General features: G+C 41.7%; 1 protein-coding gene across 2 annotated transcripts; it reads right to left on the bottom strand.

Annotated features, from left to right (window-relative positions):
• Positions 1 to 809: 809 nt before the first annotated feature.
• On the bottom strand, positions 810 to 11143 carry LOC119736278 (amino acid transporter AVT1J-like). 2 transcript variants are annotated; one of them, XM_038210322.1, is made up of 9 exons: positions 10944 to 11143; positions 7623 to 7766; positions 7030 to 7145; positions 5378 to 5546; positions 4638 to 4826; positions 3732 to 3973; positions 3153 to 3359; positions 2340 to 2538; positions 810 to 1247 (listed from the first exon to the last, which is right to left on the bottom strand). In XM_038210322.1, exons 2-9 carry the CDS (start codon positions 7730 to 7732, stop codon positions 1085 to 1087), a joined length of 1395 nt encoding a protein of 464 aa, XP_038066250.1. In that variant the 5' UTR covers positions 7733 to 7766; positions 10944 to 11143; the 3' UTR covers positions 810 to 1084. The 2 variants fall into 2 exon arrangements, with proteins under 2 accessions (XP_038066250.1, XP_038066252.1); XM_038210324.1 differs by having other exon boundaries at positions 7030 to 7141; positions 7622 to 7766; positions 10944 to 11142.
• Positions 11144 to 13272: the final 2129 nt, after the last annotated feature.

Here is a 13272-nt window from a genome sequence, read left to right as displayed (position 1 = left end):
TTTCTGGCATGCTGTCATTTTGAAGAAAACAATCAAAGAAGGTCATTCCCAAAGATGCGTCAAGTGACACATTTTTGGAAATTTCCGTTGGCAGTTGGTTTGTAATTGGGCGAATCCGTGAATGGGGGCCAACGCGTTGACATGACGCACACTCGCGCGTGGTTGATATTATTACCGAGAATCGTCGGTTCAGTGTGTGACATCACGTCCAGAATATTGGGTTTTTCTCCAAATATACATCATTCACAGAGCTAACATTTCCATCAGGTTAGTGGTTAAAGATATAGTCCATCATTTGTAATTTGTGCATTTTGTTCGTTTGAAGCAAAAAAGTGCTCAAAATCTAAAGAAGGGTACTGAACAACTAACCTGATGAAGTTTCAGCTCAGCTTCAGCTGTATATTCCGAGAAAAACCGCATTCTAGGATCTCGATCAATTTCAAATCAAAATTTGCTGAATCATGTTTTGAATTGTTTTGAATTGCAGCTATACGCGATGTCGCGCACTGATCCGACGAATTATAGCAACCGCGCGTGCCTGTGTGTCGTGCCAATGCTTGCGCGCGCTGCGCCGAATAACAAAACGAACTACTAATTTACATTTTCCTACGGTGCGTCTTAAGACGCACCGTTGGAAAGGCCTTCTTTCGTTGATTACTTAAAAATGATAGCTTGCCAGAAAGATTAATTTCACAGGGAGTTTAGTCCACTTACTATCTTTCAACCAAGTATGTTTTTCAACAATAATACGCCAGTTACTTTTTCGGATGGCTGCAAATGATGGACTTTAGCTTTAAGCACCCGTCTTTAGATTTTAAGCACTTTTGTTACCGTCAAAAAAAGGCACCAATGACATATGATATAGGCCTACCCTACCTTTAAAGTGTCTGAGTTTTTGGATACAGCTTTGGATTGTCAATGGCAAACAAAGTCACAAGCCTGATTCACACACGGCATTCAATCATCACAATTAATAACATCACATGCGGAGGTTATTTTGGATTTCCAATCCATGTGTCGGCTTTAAAGGGACACAAACAAAAATAAAGCAAAAAAGACTCTCCTCGTCTACCACCAGGTCAACCTATCCCGCCGTGCCATTTCGGACGACATAGCATGGCAAGGACAGTGTGGGGCCTTCAGCTGTTGCAATTTCATATATCTCACTGTACGTGGACGCCACTCCACCCACCAAACCTACCAGTATGATTTCAGCATGGAGGATGTACTCCCAAATTGCTATGTTCCTGCAAGAGAAACAGAACGAAGAAAGATATTAAAGTCATTAGAGAGGGTAGCCAGTATCGCAGCAAAATGGGATTTAATGCCCCCCCCCCCTATAATTAAAGGCGCTGTTAATCACAAAAGGTTGTGAAGGAATCTGGCAGAGTTTGCAAGGCATTGTATTTAGCTTGCCGCGAACGAGAGCTAAATGCTGAGGCACAAGTCATTGAGGTCATTTGCACAGCAGGTTGCTCACCGTGTGCGGTGGATTTTTGCTGCGTTTTCTGCCTCACGAGGCTGTGAGGCAAAATATCTCCCCTGTTTGATTTCTTTCGCCTCGCGAGGTAGAAAACTCACCGTGTGCAGTCAATCTGAGCTATGTTCTGAGCAAACGGCTTCGAATGACTTTTTGCCCAGCACGTAGCTCTCGTGTGCGGCGAAGTAGGTATTGCTGCCGTGATCAAGGTACACACACTCCACAGTGGCGTAGCGACTGTGGTAAGACCTTGACTTTGATAAGACCTTCCCCCTCCCCTCGACCAAACTAAACACCCAAAAAAGCAACAACAAAAAAACGGAGGGGAAAGCGGAGGGGGAAAGATGGGAGGGGTAGTTGTGCACACTTTCTGTACGCGGCCTGCTTACACGCATGGGCGTCGCCAGGATTTTTTCTAGAGGGGGGCAAAAAAAAATTTGGAAAAAAAATGCTTGTATTTCTCAACACATTCTCGATTTATCAGTTTTAGAGGGGGGCAGGGACATTTTGCCCCCCCCCCCCAACTCATTAAATTTACACCACTTTGTCTTCGCGCCTCTTTTTCTTTTCTTTTTTTCCTTTTTTTTCCCTTCCTTTTTTTTTGCTTTTCCGGGGGGGGGGGGGGGCAAGTTCCCCCCTTGCCCCCCCCCCCTTGCCCCCCCCATGCTTACACGTATTGCGCTGTTTGCAGAGTTGGCTTAAACCATCAGATTTGTCTCTGTCTTCGGCTTTAACCCCCCCCCCCCCCCCCATGAAAACAATTCTTATACAGGGAAATTGGCACCAGCAAACCCAGGAATAAATACGCAAGGAAGATTTGAACTGAACTTGATGAAAGCAAGGCCTTTCTTTCACTCACTTGGGACACCAGGCGCCGTCCGGGCTGGGCCTGATGCGGAGCAGCACGTAGAACAGCGAGGGGAAAACAAAGGTCAGCAAGGTCACCGTGGTGCCCCCGATCAGATTCAAGATGACGCTGAATTTGGGAATGGTCTCAGCAAGAAATACCACTGCGGCCATCACAACGGTGCGCAGAACGATCCGCTTCCAGCCAAATCCTGTAGGATAAAAAATCCCCCTAGAATGACCAACTTCAAATAGCTTCAGTGATTCTACCTGTAGTTCGAGTTATGCTCCAATAGATAATTTTCCTCATGTAGCCCGCTACGCGCATAATATAAAATTTTACTCTTGTATGATGAGGGTTTCTCCTCATTTAATTAAAATTTAATTAAATATATCTCTTTTGCCACTGTAAAGGTACTGGGTCGTCAGTATTACTCGGAATTCTTATTTGTCTAAATTTGCTTGTTGTTATGTATATTTTTCAGCTGGCAAAGAATGACAACGAATGTTTTTGTTACAATTCATACCTAGAGACTTCAGCAGACCATGGAGATATGAATGACTTGTGATTGGCGTTTGATGATTTTTTTTTTTTTTTTTCTCGTGGACTATACTGTTAGTTTATTCCTCTCTTCAACGATACTCTTGATTAACTTGGAGTTACTGGTCTGGTTTCTAGTTTTGTTATTCGGTATTTCACGTTTGGATTAGCAAAACATGCCCGAATATAAGGTACAGATGAGATTTACTTGTGACATAACTGATTACTAGTGAAGTTGTTTTGGTACATCCCACCCCCAACCCCCAAAGTATTAAAAGCACGTACTAAGTGGTATCTTGAGGAGTTCTTCGATCTCCTGGCAGAAGGGATTGATGACGATGATGACACCCATGGTGAGATGTAGCATGATCATGACAATCACGATGGTCGTGATTGTTCCTCCCGTCAGTGTGTCGAGGATGTTGGGTTCGAGCTGGTCCCCGTAGACCACATATCCACCCACTGACACTGGCAGATAGTATAAAACCACAACTGAAAAAAACAAAACAAGACAGAACACTCCTGTAATTGCCACGATATAGTTGCGTATACAGCTTGTCTGTCTTTCCCTTATGAACCTTTTAATGGTCCCAGGGGACCTCCCAGTAATGTTCTTTCTTACCGTCTGACTAACTGAATGTCACTTATGAGCCGGGCAGTTATATCATACAGGATGACCCCGTATATGCGTACCGACAACGAATGTTTCCATGAGGTGCATTGAGTTTCACTTCATCTTTTAAACTGGTTTGACGGACATTTACATGCCTACCCAGCGCCTTGGTTTAAAACTGTATGATAAACGATGGCTGGTTTAAACTGTCTTCAATAAAAAGGGCAGTACAGAGAGAAAAAGTGGCAAACTTGTGTAAGCAACCAGCACGGTCCAGTGGAATTTCCTGGTATCCTTCATGTCGTGTTGAACGGTCGGGAAGATGGCGTGACCACCGAAGGCGAACAAGATGGCGCCGAAGGCCGTGAAGAAACTCTGGAAGGTCGGGCTGGGATGCTGGACGTCAGGGACTGAACCGATGTCCACTATCTCCTGGACAACGATGAGAACACACGCCACGCCGGTTGAGACCGCAGCACCTGCTGCAATCGGCCTACAAGAAAGAGAAACAGAGTCGCCATATTTAAAATCCAAAGTGAGGTTTCCAATGCACAATTGAGAGGCTGTCAATGCATAACACGACATCATTTGCGTTCCTGAAATATGAACGTGGGTTGTATAGCCTACGTCATTGCATAAGCCAGCCCAGCTCAGATTTTCGATATTTTAGTTGTAATCCGCCACAGTACTGAACTTTTCAGTATGATGGTGTACGGGTGTTACGTTTGTACACAATCCCTTCAGTACGTGTTTCTCAAAGTGTCTAAATAGATGGATAGAGGTCCTTTTCGCTCAAGATAACAATTTGAAGCCAAAAAAAGGTGTATACATTCCAAGATTACTCTGTATTTGGTCAGTACCCATGTGAAAAAAGTTCAAGTTATATCTCCCTGGTTTTTGTCTGGCCATCTCCCCACTACAACAGCTCGATAGTGACTACATGTATATAGCTAAAAATGATGAGGACCACCTGTTTCCAGGCTTCATGACTGCATAAGCCCAACGACAGGATGATTGATGGCCTTGCGATATCAGCGGCTATATGTCACATGGTTTGAGCTGCAGCCAATACAAATCCTATGGGAATTGGCCTGGGTCTGATCTTTGCCTCGTACTGAGGCTGTCAGTACTGTCCGCACACCACAGAGTCAACTCACCAAAAGTCTTTGGGCGTCCCGAGCCAAGTCAACGGGCAAAGGCCGATGGCAAAGATGGGGATCCAAACACACGAGGATACGTGGACATGTACCTTTACTAGGAGACCCCCGAAGAGGTCCGAGGCGACCAAAAGAAACACGGTGGTCACGCTGAAGAGGGTCACATTGACGCAGATGGTGACAGCGATCCTACAAAGAACACAAGACATTTCACGGAACTGTTGAGCACATCAAACATACTTAGACCAAAAAGAGTTGCTAAGCCAAATAACGTAGAAACTTGCTGACAATCCATGTTTATAAACGGTAAATGTGTCCATCTATTTCCAAGGGCGGATCCAGAACACCATTTTGGGGGGGGGCCAAACAATTTTTTGGTCCCCCGAAAAAGTGGGTCCAAAAATTACGGCGTGGGGTTCGGGGCCCGCTTAAGGGCCCCGAATTTTTTTGGATTTTAGATGCTCTGTGGTGCGATCTGAGGCAATTTCTGACCACTTTAACCAATGTTTTTTGAGGAAAAGATGGTGGTGTACTCATTGCCTGCCTTTATTGCGACGTCACATAAAAAAAAAAAAAAAATTGGTTTCGTTTTTGGGGGGGGGGGGCATGGCCCCCTTTGGCCCCCCCCCCCTGGATCCGCCCTTGTCTATTTCACATTTGAAATAAAACCTCTGAATTTTAAATAAGAAACAAAAATGGAATTCAAAAGAAATGAAAAAAAAGAAGGTTTATGAATTCACCTGCCTGCTTTCCCCATTGCTTCAAAACCGATGGCCGGGTAGGGGTACCTGATATGTTCCCGGTAAAAGGGAAATCTGTCTTTTAGGATTTGCCAGGATCGGCCCAGGATGACGCCAGTATAAGCCGAGAGAAAAGCGCAGAAGAGCAGCAGCATTATCCCGCTCCAACCTTTGGTGCAATAAAAGAAGGGTCTCTTTGCATTACAAAGTCAACATTTTTAATTGAAGCTGCTAGTCCTTCATAATTCAAGATTTAAAATTAAACTGGTGGTTTGCTTTAAAGCTATAGTCCATCATTTGCAGCCATCTGAAAAGTAACTGGCGTAATTATTGTTGAAAAACAAACTTGGTTGAAAGATAGTAAGGCAACTAAACTCCCTGTGAAATTATTCTTTCTGTGAAGCTGTCATTTTGAAGTAATCAACGCAAAGAAGGCCTTTCCAACGGTGCGCTTAAGATGCACCGTAGGAAAATTTAAATTAGTAGTTCATTTTGTTATTCGGCGAAGCGTGCGCAAGCATTGGCACGACGCACAGGTGCGCACGGTTGCTATAATTCGTCGGATCAGTGCGCGACGTCGCGTAAAGCTGCAATTCAAAACAATTCAAAACATGACTCAGTAACTATTGATTTGAAATTGAGATCCTAGAATGCTGTTTTTCTCGGAATAAACAGCTGAAGCTGAGCTGAAACTTCATCAGGTTAGTTGTGCAGTATCCTTCATTAGATTTTGAACACTTTTGTTGCTTCAAACGAACAAAATGCACAAATTACAAATGATGGACTATATCTTTAAGCAAGACTTCTCGAATGTAAAACTACATAACAAGCTACGCTCTTTAGGTTTTGCCAACTCTGCTGGCCATATCATACTTATTGTATTTTTTATTTTGCCATGCATGAAGACGCAAGAAGGGGGGAATAAATATTTGAAATATTTTCAAACAGGCAATGACTTAGATTTTTTTTTGAGGGATAATGAGAATTAAATTGAAATTTCCCCGGGCTTGGTAGTAAAAATGGGGGTGTACACTATCTAACACCATTAACTAAATAATTACACGTGTTGAATTGTGAAACTGCATTCAGTTTGCAGTGTTACAATTTATCGTAAATTTTAATATATTTTCATTTACTGCTTTCGTTTGGTCTTGCTTTCCAGCCGGGACCACATGGTTGGCCGAACATGGGTGGATTTTTTTTGTTCGATATCTCATTCAAAAGTGAATAACTTATATATCGGGAGGCTAGTTTTACTACACCTCTCGAAGCAGTCAATATTTCTATAATATTCCACGGGAAATACATTTTAAAAAAAACTAATTCTGAAGCCATTGTTTGGTGGTCATTACAAAACATGGTGATGGGATGAACAGTCCATGCCCCGCTCAAAGAGTTTGGGAGGTATACTCTTTCTATTCAATGGCAATGATGCCTAGAGATAGGTCAATCTGAGCCACTAATTCTATCACGAAGGCCCCCTACAATAGAGAAACCAATATACAAAGAAACTGCCCCTTGACAGATTATCTGAACAATAGCTAGCGCAATGCTTTCGCCATTGAAGGGGGCCTTCGTGATTGAAATGACGGCGTGCCCGGATTGGTTTATTGGCACGCAGTGTATGCTCAGTCCACTTGTCGTTAATATACCTGCGGATTTGAGTGCAGCGGGAAGTGACAGGATACCACCGCCTGCCATCTCCCCAACAATGAACACTGCAGCGGTGATGATCGTCAGGCCTCGCCTATTGACGAGAGCAGGCTTTGAAAAAAGAAAGAAATATTCATCACAAATAAGGGGTACGCGAAAAGATTAACTATAGTTTGCAATTCAGAAACCGACGGCCCTTCCTTTGTCAGTTGCACAAACTTCACTGTGGTGACCAAGACATATTGCGCTCAACAATTTACTCTTATAACAAAATGTCGTAGGCTTGGATACCGTTCCTTTCAGATATTTTAATTAAAAAATAAACACTAATGATTAATGAAATGATATAAAACTTTTCTGCTCTCAACGGGAAAAAAATCACAACTATTCGTGCTGAAATTCGCATGAGTACACCTCATCTAATCTCATTTTGTTTTAATTTTACTGAGAATGTTCACGACGTCAAATTGGCTTTCACATTCACATTCGCTTCGAGTGCATCAATATACAGGCCTTTATCTTATTTGTCTAGGATATTGAGCTTGGGCTTGGATTTTAATCTGCAGACTATTTGGTCCTTGTGGCCTTTACCTTGTCATGGCAATCTGTACAGCCATCCATAGGAGCTTCATTGGTAACCAGCTCTGCCTTGTCCGATAGAGGTGTCATGGTGACTTCCGGTGCAGACCTCGCGTCAAACATGCAAGCAAGAGACCCGGATGATAAACCGCCGAACCTTTTAGAAAGAAAACAGTGTTCATTTTCAAACAAGTCGTGGATAATTCACCTTTATATATTCTCGTTAGCACATCAATAGGGAAATTCTTTTTAAAGGGGGGGGGGGCCTCTCCCACTCCACTCCCATTCAAGAGAAAATTTATTTGATTATGTCCATAACAAAGGGCCATGTAATGTAATTTTTATAAATGCAATCCTTGAAAATGCATCTTTGTGTCCGATTTAACCTCGTTTTCAATTTTCATTTTGCCATTTTTAAGGGTATTTGAGTGCCTTTTGGGTTTTTAGGCTAATCCAAATTTCCATATTCATGAGCAAAACTGTGATGTCATTTTAGGCAGAAGCCTCAGTGTTACAGCTATTTCTGCACCACAAAGTTGTCCGAATTTTGGATACTTTGCTTTTCTTTTCTTTTCTTTGGTGATTCGTTCTGTCAGTACAAGGCAGTAAGCCAATCAGCAAACTTTTCTCACAAAAGTTTTCAAAGAGCAATTTTTTGCTTCACAATTTTAACAGAAAACCCATAAACTGAACAGTGTCTTCCTGAAATGACATCACAGCAACAGTGCCCTCAGGAGTCCGGAAAAGCACGGACAATTTTAAATGTCTGCAGAAGTGCACTTTTAAATACAGTTTTCAATTAAATTAACCAAAAAGGGATTTCAAATACTTTTCATATAGATATTTAAAAAGGAGTAGAAAGCTGCACAAAATATTTTCCCAAGAAAAATTCAGTGTGGCTTCAATTTTAATAGATCGTTTGAACACTACCTCAACACATCAATGAGAAATCGTACTCGAGTTATAGTTCATTTTGATAATTCAAAATCACGTGAAAGTTTGCAAGCCATGTGGTATCAGTTCACCAATGACCTTAGTGCCATTTATTCATTTTTCACACGCAAATCTCCAATATTAATTCCGCTCCAGTCAAATGCTTTTGGCAAAATCAATCTTATCTTTATTCAAATAATGTTCTACAGATAGCGTCGTGTCTACACCCCAATCACATTGGGTTATGTCTCGCAAATTTTGCTTACTTTTCAGTTTTCATTCAGTCTGTACTAGGCTATAGGTTCAAGGTCCAGTTTAAAATGTGAGTCGTACTGTGCCCTCTTGTTGGCTGACGCAATGCTTTCAAGCCTTAGTAAAGCTTTATTAGATCATATGTCACTGGTGTTAAGGATGAGTGCTGTTGTGTACAGTGCAGTCCCCTACACCAGGGAGATAGTTGGTTACTGTACAACCATCGGTGGTCCTGCTTCGGGTAGGCCAACAACCATTATTGTATATAATACAACAGGCCACAACTTCCTGGTAACACGCTTAGCAAAACAGGATTTTAAGGGAAAATGCAAATTGGAGTTCTTGAAAGGCACCTTTTTATCCCATTTAACTCCTCGATAGTGTATTTCAACTTTTTATGGTGTTTACGGCTCTTTTTTGTTTTCTTTGCTAATACGATTTCTATGTTCTTGAGCAAAGCACTGCTTTCATTTTAAGCATGTATAGTACTAGGCGTATGTTTGATTGAGCAGAATTTTTCGATTTAGCTTTGGTTTGTTCTGTGTCTCTTCTTTGCTTGATTTATTTCAAAACAGCCATATGTAATCGGTGAGCAAACTTTTTGAACAAGCTGTTCTTATAGGCTATAAATTTCAGATTCGCATTTCATTGAACTGTACATCAAGTGTCTTGACACACAAACAGCAACACCGCTCTTTTGTGTATCAGGAAATGGCATGGGCATCAAACATTAATTCGAACATAATATTCCATAGGCTACAGATTTAGCAAGCCCAGATATAGACTCTAAAAACTGCGTTTAACCCATAGAGCTATATTAAACTATGGTTTAACCATTAAACACAACTTTGCTATCACTTTGTAAACATGTCTAGAAGCCTTACATTATGTGTTCAATTCCCAAACATCAATGTTCAATTGCTAAACACCATCCCTCCTTACTCTTAACATGTTTTTAAGTTATTAAAAATGTTTTCAAACTGATAGCAAGAAATTGTTTAGAAAAGTGTTTAATTGTCTAACACAGTTTTTGCAGTGTATTGGGTCTAGTGTGAAAATACTATTCACTATTAAAAAGTCAGCATCATCCCTAATAATTGAACTTTTCTACTTTTTTCTTAATTAATAGCATTATACCTTTGTGCTTTAGAAATGGTGAATAATAACAAATACTAGCTCCTAATAAGCCTTTGAAATAAGAAATATGTGAAGAAAAAAAAACAGTGAAATACTGCTGGAAAATCTAAATAATTCCATCAGGCCTGTTAAAATGATATGCTATAAAGTATTACAGCATGGCACGTCATGAACACCATAAATCCCAGTTTTCTTTTTTGGACTTTGCACTCATACTCCAGCGATTCCCAGATACAGATTTTTGACTGTTACTATCTATAAATCAGCATTTAGATTCATGCTGATCTCCAATATTGGGTGACCAACAGGTAAACCTTATTATGACCCTGTTGGATCTGATTGCTTGTTACGCTTCGAGTGACTGGGAGCATTATGTCCCAATAGTGGTGGTGGCAACTTTCATTAACAATTTCTCTGTCTTTTTTGGGGGGGGGGGGGGGTTGGTGTGGGGGGAGGGGGGACTGAGGTTTCCAGCTCCAGTATCCTATTCCTAACGTACTGACCGGACTCATGACTACAGTGTTGACTACCACTTCAATTTTCCTTTGTTGTAAGTTGAAATAGGCCTATACGGGCCTACACTTACAATTATTGTTCAGTATGATATTCAAGTTTAACAATTCAGTTCTAGTCCAGTTCAATGATTACTTCCGCATTCGGAGAGATCACGCGCCCGGCGAATTCGATTTGCGCAATAATATTGGAAGGACGATTTGTTAAACATGTGGGATAGCTGCAGTGCAAATTATACGTACTATTACTAGGCCTATAAATAAATTCGAAGGCGACGTATTGCTGTTAATGATTGAACAAGGAGTCTACATGAAATGACTCTGAACTTCTTTCTGATCTGCATGAGGCTTGAGGCTTTTTGGAGCGTTGTTTTTGGAGGTTCGGCTGCAGCTTTAATATCAACCATTGGACCAAGAGATTATGACAGTACTCTTTTTGGAAGAAGTTGGTATTCTTACTTCTTGGAGGAATAAATATGATTCTCCATAGAAGAACTTACCTGTCACGGTTCGCCTATGCAGTTTTGCCGCCGTGTTCACTGCCAAGTTCACGGCAGTGGTAGGTTGTTCCTGTTTAGTTGCTTTCTTTGTGTGTTAAACATGTACAATGTCAACTGTGCAATAATGCAGCGATTGCAGCCACTATGCAACCGCGGTGCAGGGTGCTATTTATACATGTTAATAATATTTCGTTGTGTTTGTTCAATGTCAGCGAGCACGTGATCGATCCACGAGGGCAAGGGGCGTAGACTGCGCTGACACGGGATCTACGATAGCCGAGATGCGCCATCGTGATCCACTTGAACTTGAACGCTGAACCCACGTGAATTGTTAAATTGACCCTGGCCGACCATGTAGGCTGTGGACAAGGTTGATGATGCAATTTGATGTAACTTTGCCCGCTAAATCAACTATCTATTTTAACCCCCTGCCATCCCCAAAGTCGTATGCAGTATTCCATCCACGCCGTTAAAGAAAACTATAGACTGTGCCGTGCGTGTTTAGTTTCCGGAGTTCCGAAGTTCAAGTTTGTGACAGTGTAATCGTCCACGTGACAATTTCGTGTACCAGCAGATTGTCATTGGCAAAATAATTCTGATCATTTTACATGTTTACCGTTAAAAGTTTAAACCCAAAGATGACGCAACTGCTTTTCTGCACGCGAGTTTTGACCTCGTAAATGCGTGAACAAATTGAACACGGCATACAAGAAATCATAGATGGTTGTATGTATTAATGTATTTAAAGCTACGTGAAATCAGTTATGAAGTAAAAAGGAGGAAGAGGTACGATTCGTGCTTGTATCATATAGGGTCAATTATCCAACTTGCTAAGTTTAAATCGATCCTGGGTTTAATAGCCTGGTCTGAAAGCAGGGGACGTATTGAAAGAAGTATAAACTCACAGTAGCGGATCTAGAGCGGAGGGGGGTCCCCCCCCCCCCTTCACTCAGCCGCTGACTAATGCTGTGATATTAGTAAAATGGGGCCAAAATAATAAATGGAATGCTAAAGTTCCTAAATTTATTCTGAAATTGCCTTAACGCTTAGAATGCAGGAGAAAGCATCAAAGATTTCAAAATTGTCCAGGGGGGAATGTCCCGGACACCCCCCCCCCCCTTAGCAGTACCAGCAGATTGTCATTGGCAAAATAATTCTGATCATTTTACATGTTTACCGTTAAAAGTTTATACAAAAAGAAGAAGAAGAAGAAGAAAGAATCCAAAAGATGACGCAACTGCTTTTCTGCACGCAAGTTTTGACCTCGTAAATGCGTGAACAAATTGAACACGGCACATACAAGAAATCATGGATGGTTGTATGTAATGTAAGCTACGTGAAATCAGTTATGAAATAAAAAAGGAGGAAGAGGTACGATTCGTGCTTGTATCATATAGGGTCAATATTATCCAACTTGCTCAGTTTAAATCGATACTGGGTTTAATAGCCTGGTCTGAAAGTAGGGGACGTATTGAAAGAATTATAAACTCACAGTAGCGGATCTAGAGCGGAGGGGTCCCCCCCCTGTTCAGCTGCTGACTAATGCTGTGATACTAGTAAAATGGGCCAAAATGATAAATGGAATGCTAAAGTTCTTACATATATTCTGAAATTGCCTTAACGCTTAAAATACAGGAGAAAACATCATAGATTTCAATATTTTCCAGGGGGAATGTCCCGGACCCCTCCCCCCAGCAGGGCGCGCGTGCAATCTGCCATCTTGGACTCAACCCCCGTTTTATACCCCCCCCCCCTGTTTCCCGACAGCCAGATCTGCCCCTGACTCTTCTTAATTTCTAAAAGACTCCCTAAGTGTCTATTACAAAATTAATGCTTTAGAAAATGTGCAACGAAGATAAACCATGGCCGTACCAGGGCCTGTTTATATAATCGTATGTCACGTGGTGCTAACCTGATGGCTTAGTTCCCTACCATTGCAAACTGTCATAAATATCAACTTCTCAAATTTATTATGTTGCCTTGACAAACAATATGTCTTATACCAGATCACCATTTCCTTCCTGAAATCCATACCGGGCATCTCGATGACTTTAGGATCAAAATCCCCTTTGCTAGAACAAATCTTTTAAATGTTCTGTTTTAGTTATTTCTCATATAATTATTTGGAATAGTCTGTCTATTGACGTTGTGACCAATCAACAGCGGTGGCATAGCCAAGGGGGAAGGGGGGGGGGGGTGTGAGGGGGAGGGACCATGTAACAATGACGTAGCCAACGAGGGGGGCGTGAGGTGGATTGGGGGCGTCCTTCTCCACGAGCGACCTTTTCCCCTCAAGCGCCTCTTTTTAACGTTGTGCGAACATGCGGCC

The sequence above is a fragment of the Patiria miniata genome, unplaced genomic scaffold (assembly GCF_015706575.1).
Source record: "Patiria miniata isolate m_02_andy unplaced genomic scaffold, ASM1570657v1 HiC_scaffold_29, whole genome shotgun sequence".
NCBI lineage: Eukaryota > Metazoa > Echinodermata > Asteroidea > Valvatida > Asterinidae > Patiria > Patiria miniata.
The sequence above is the reverse complement of the archived record's forward strand: the minus strand, read 5'-3'. Positions and strand labels throughout refer to the sequence as shown.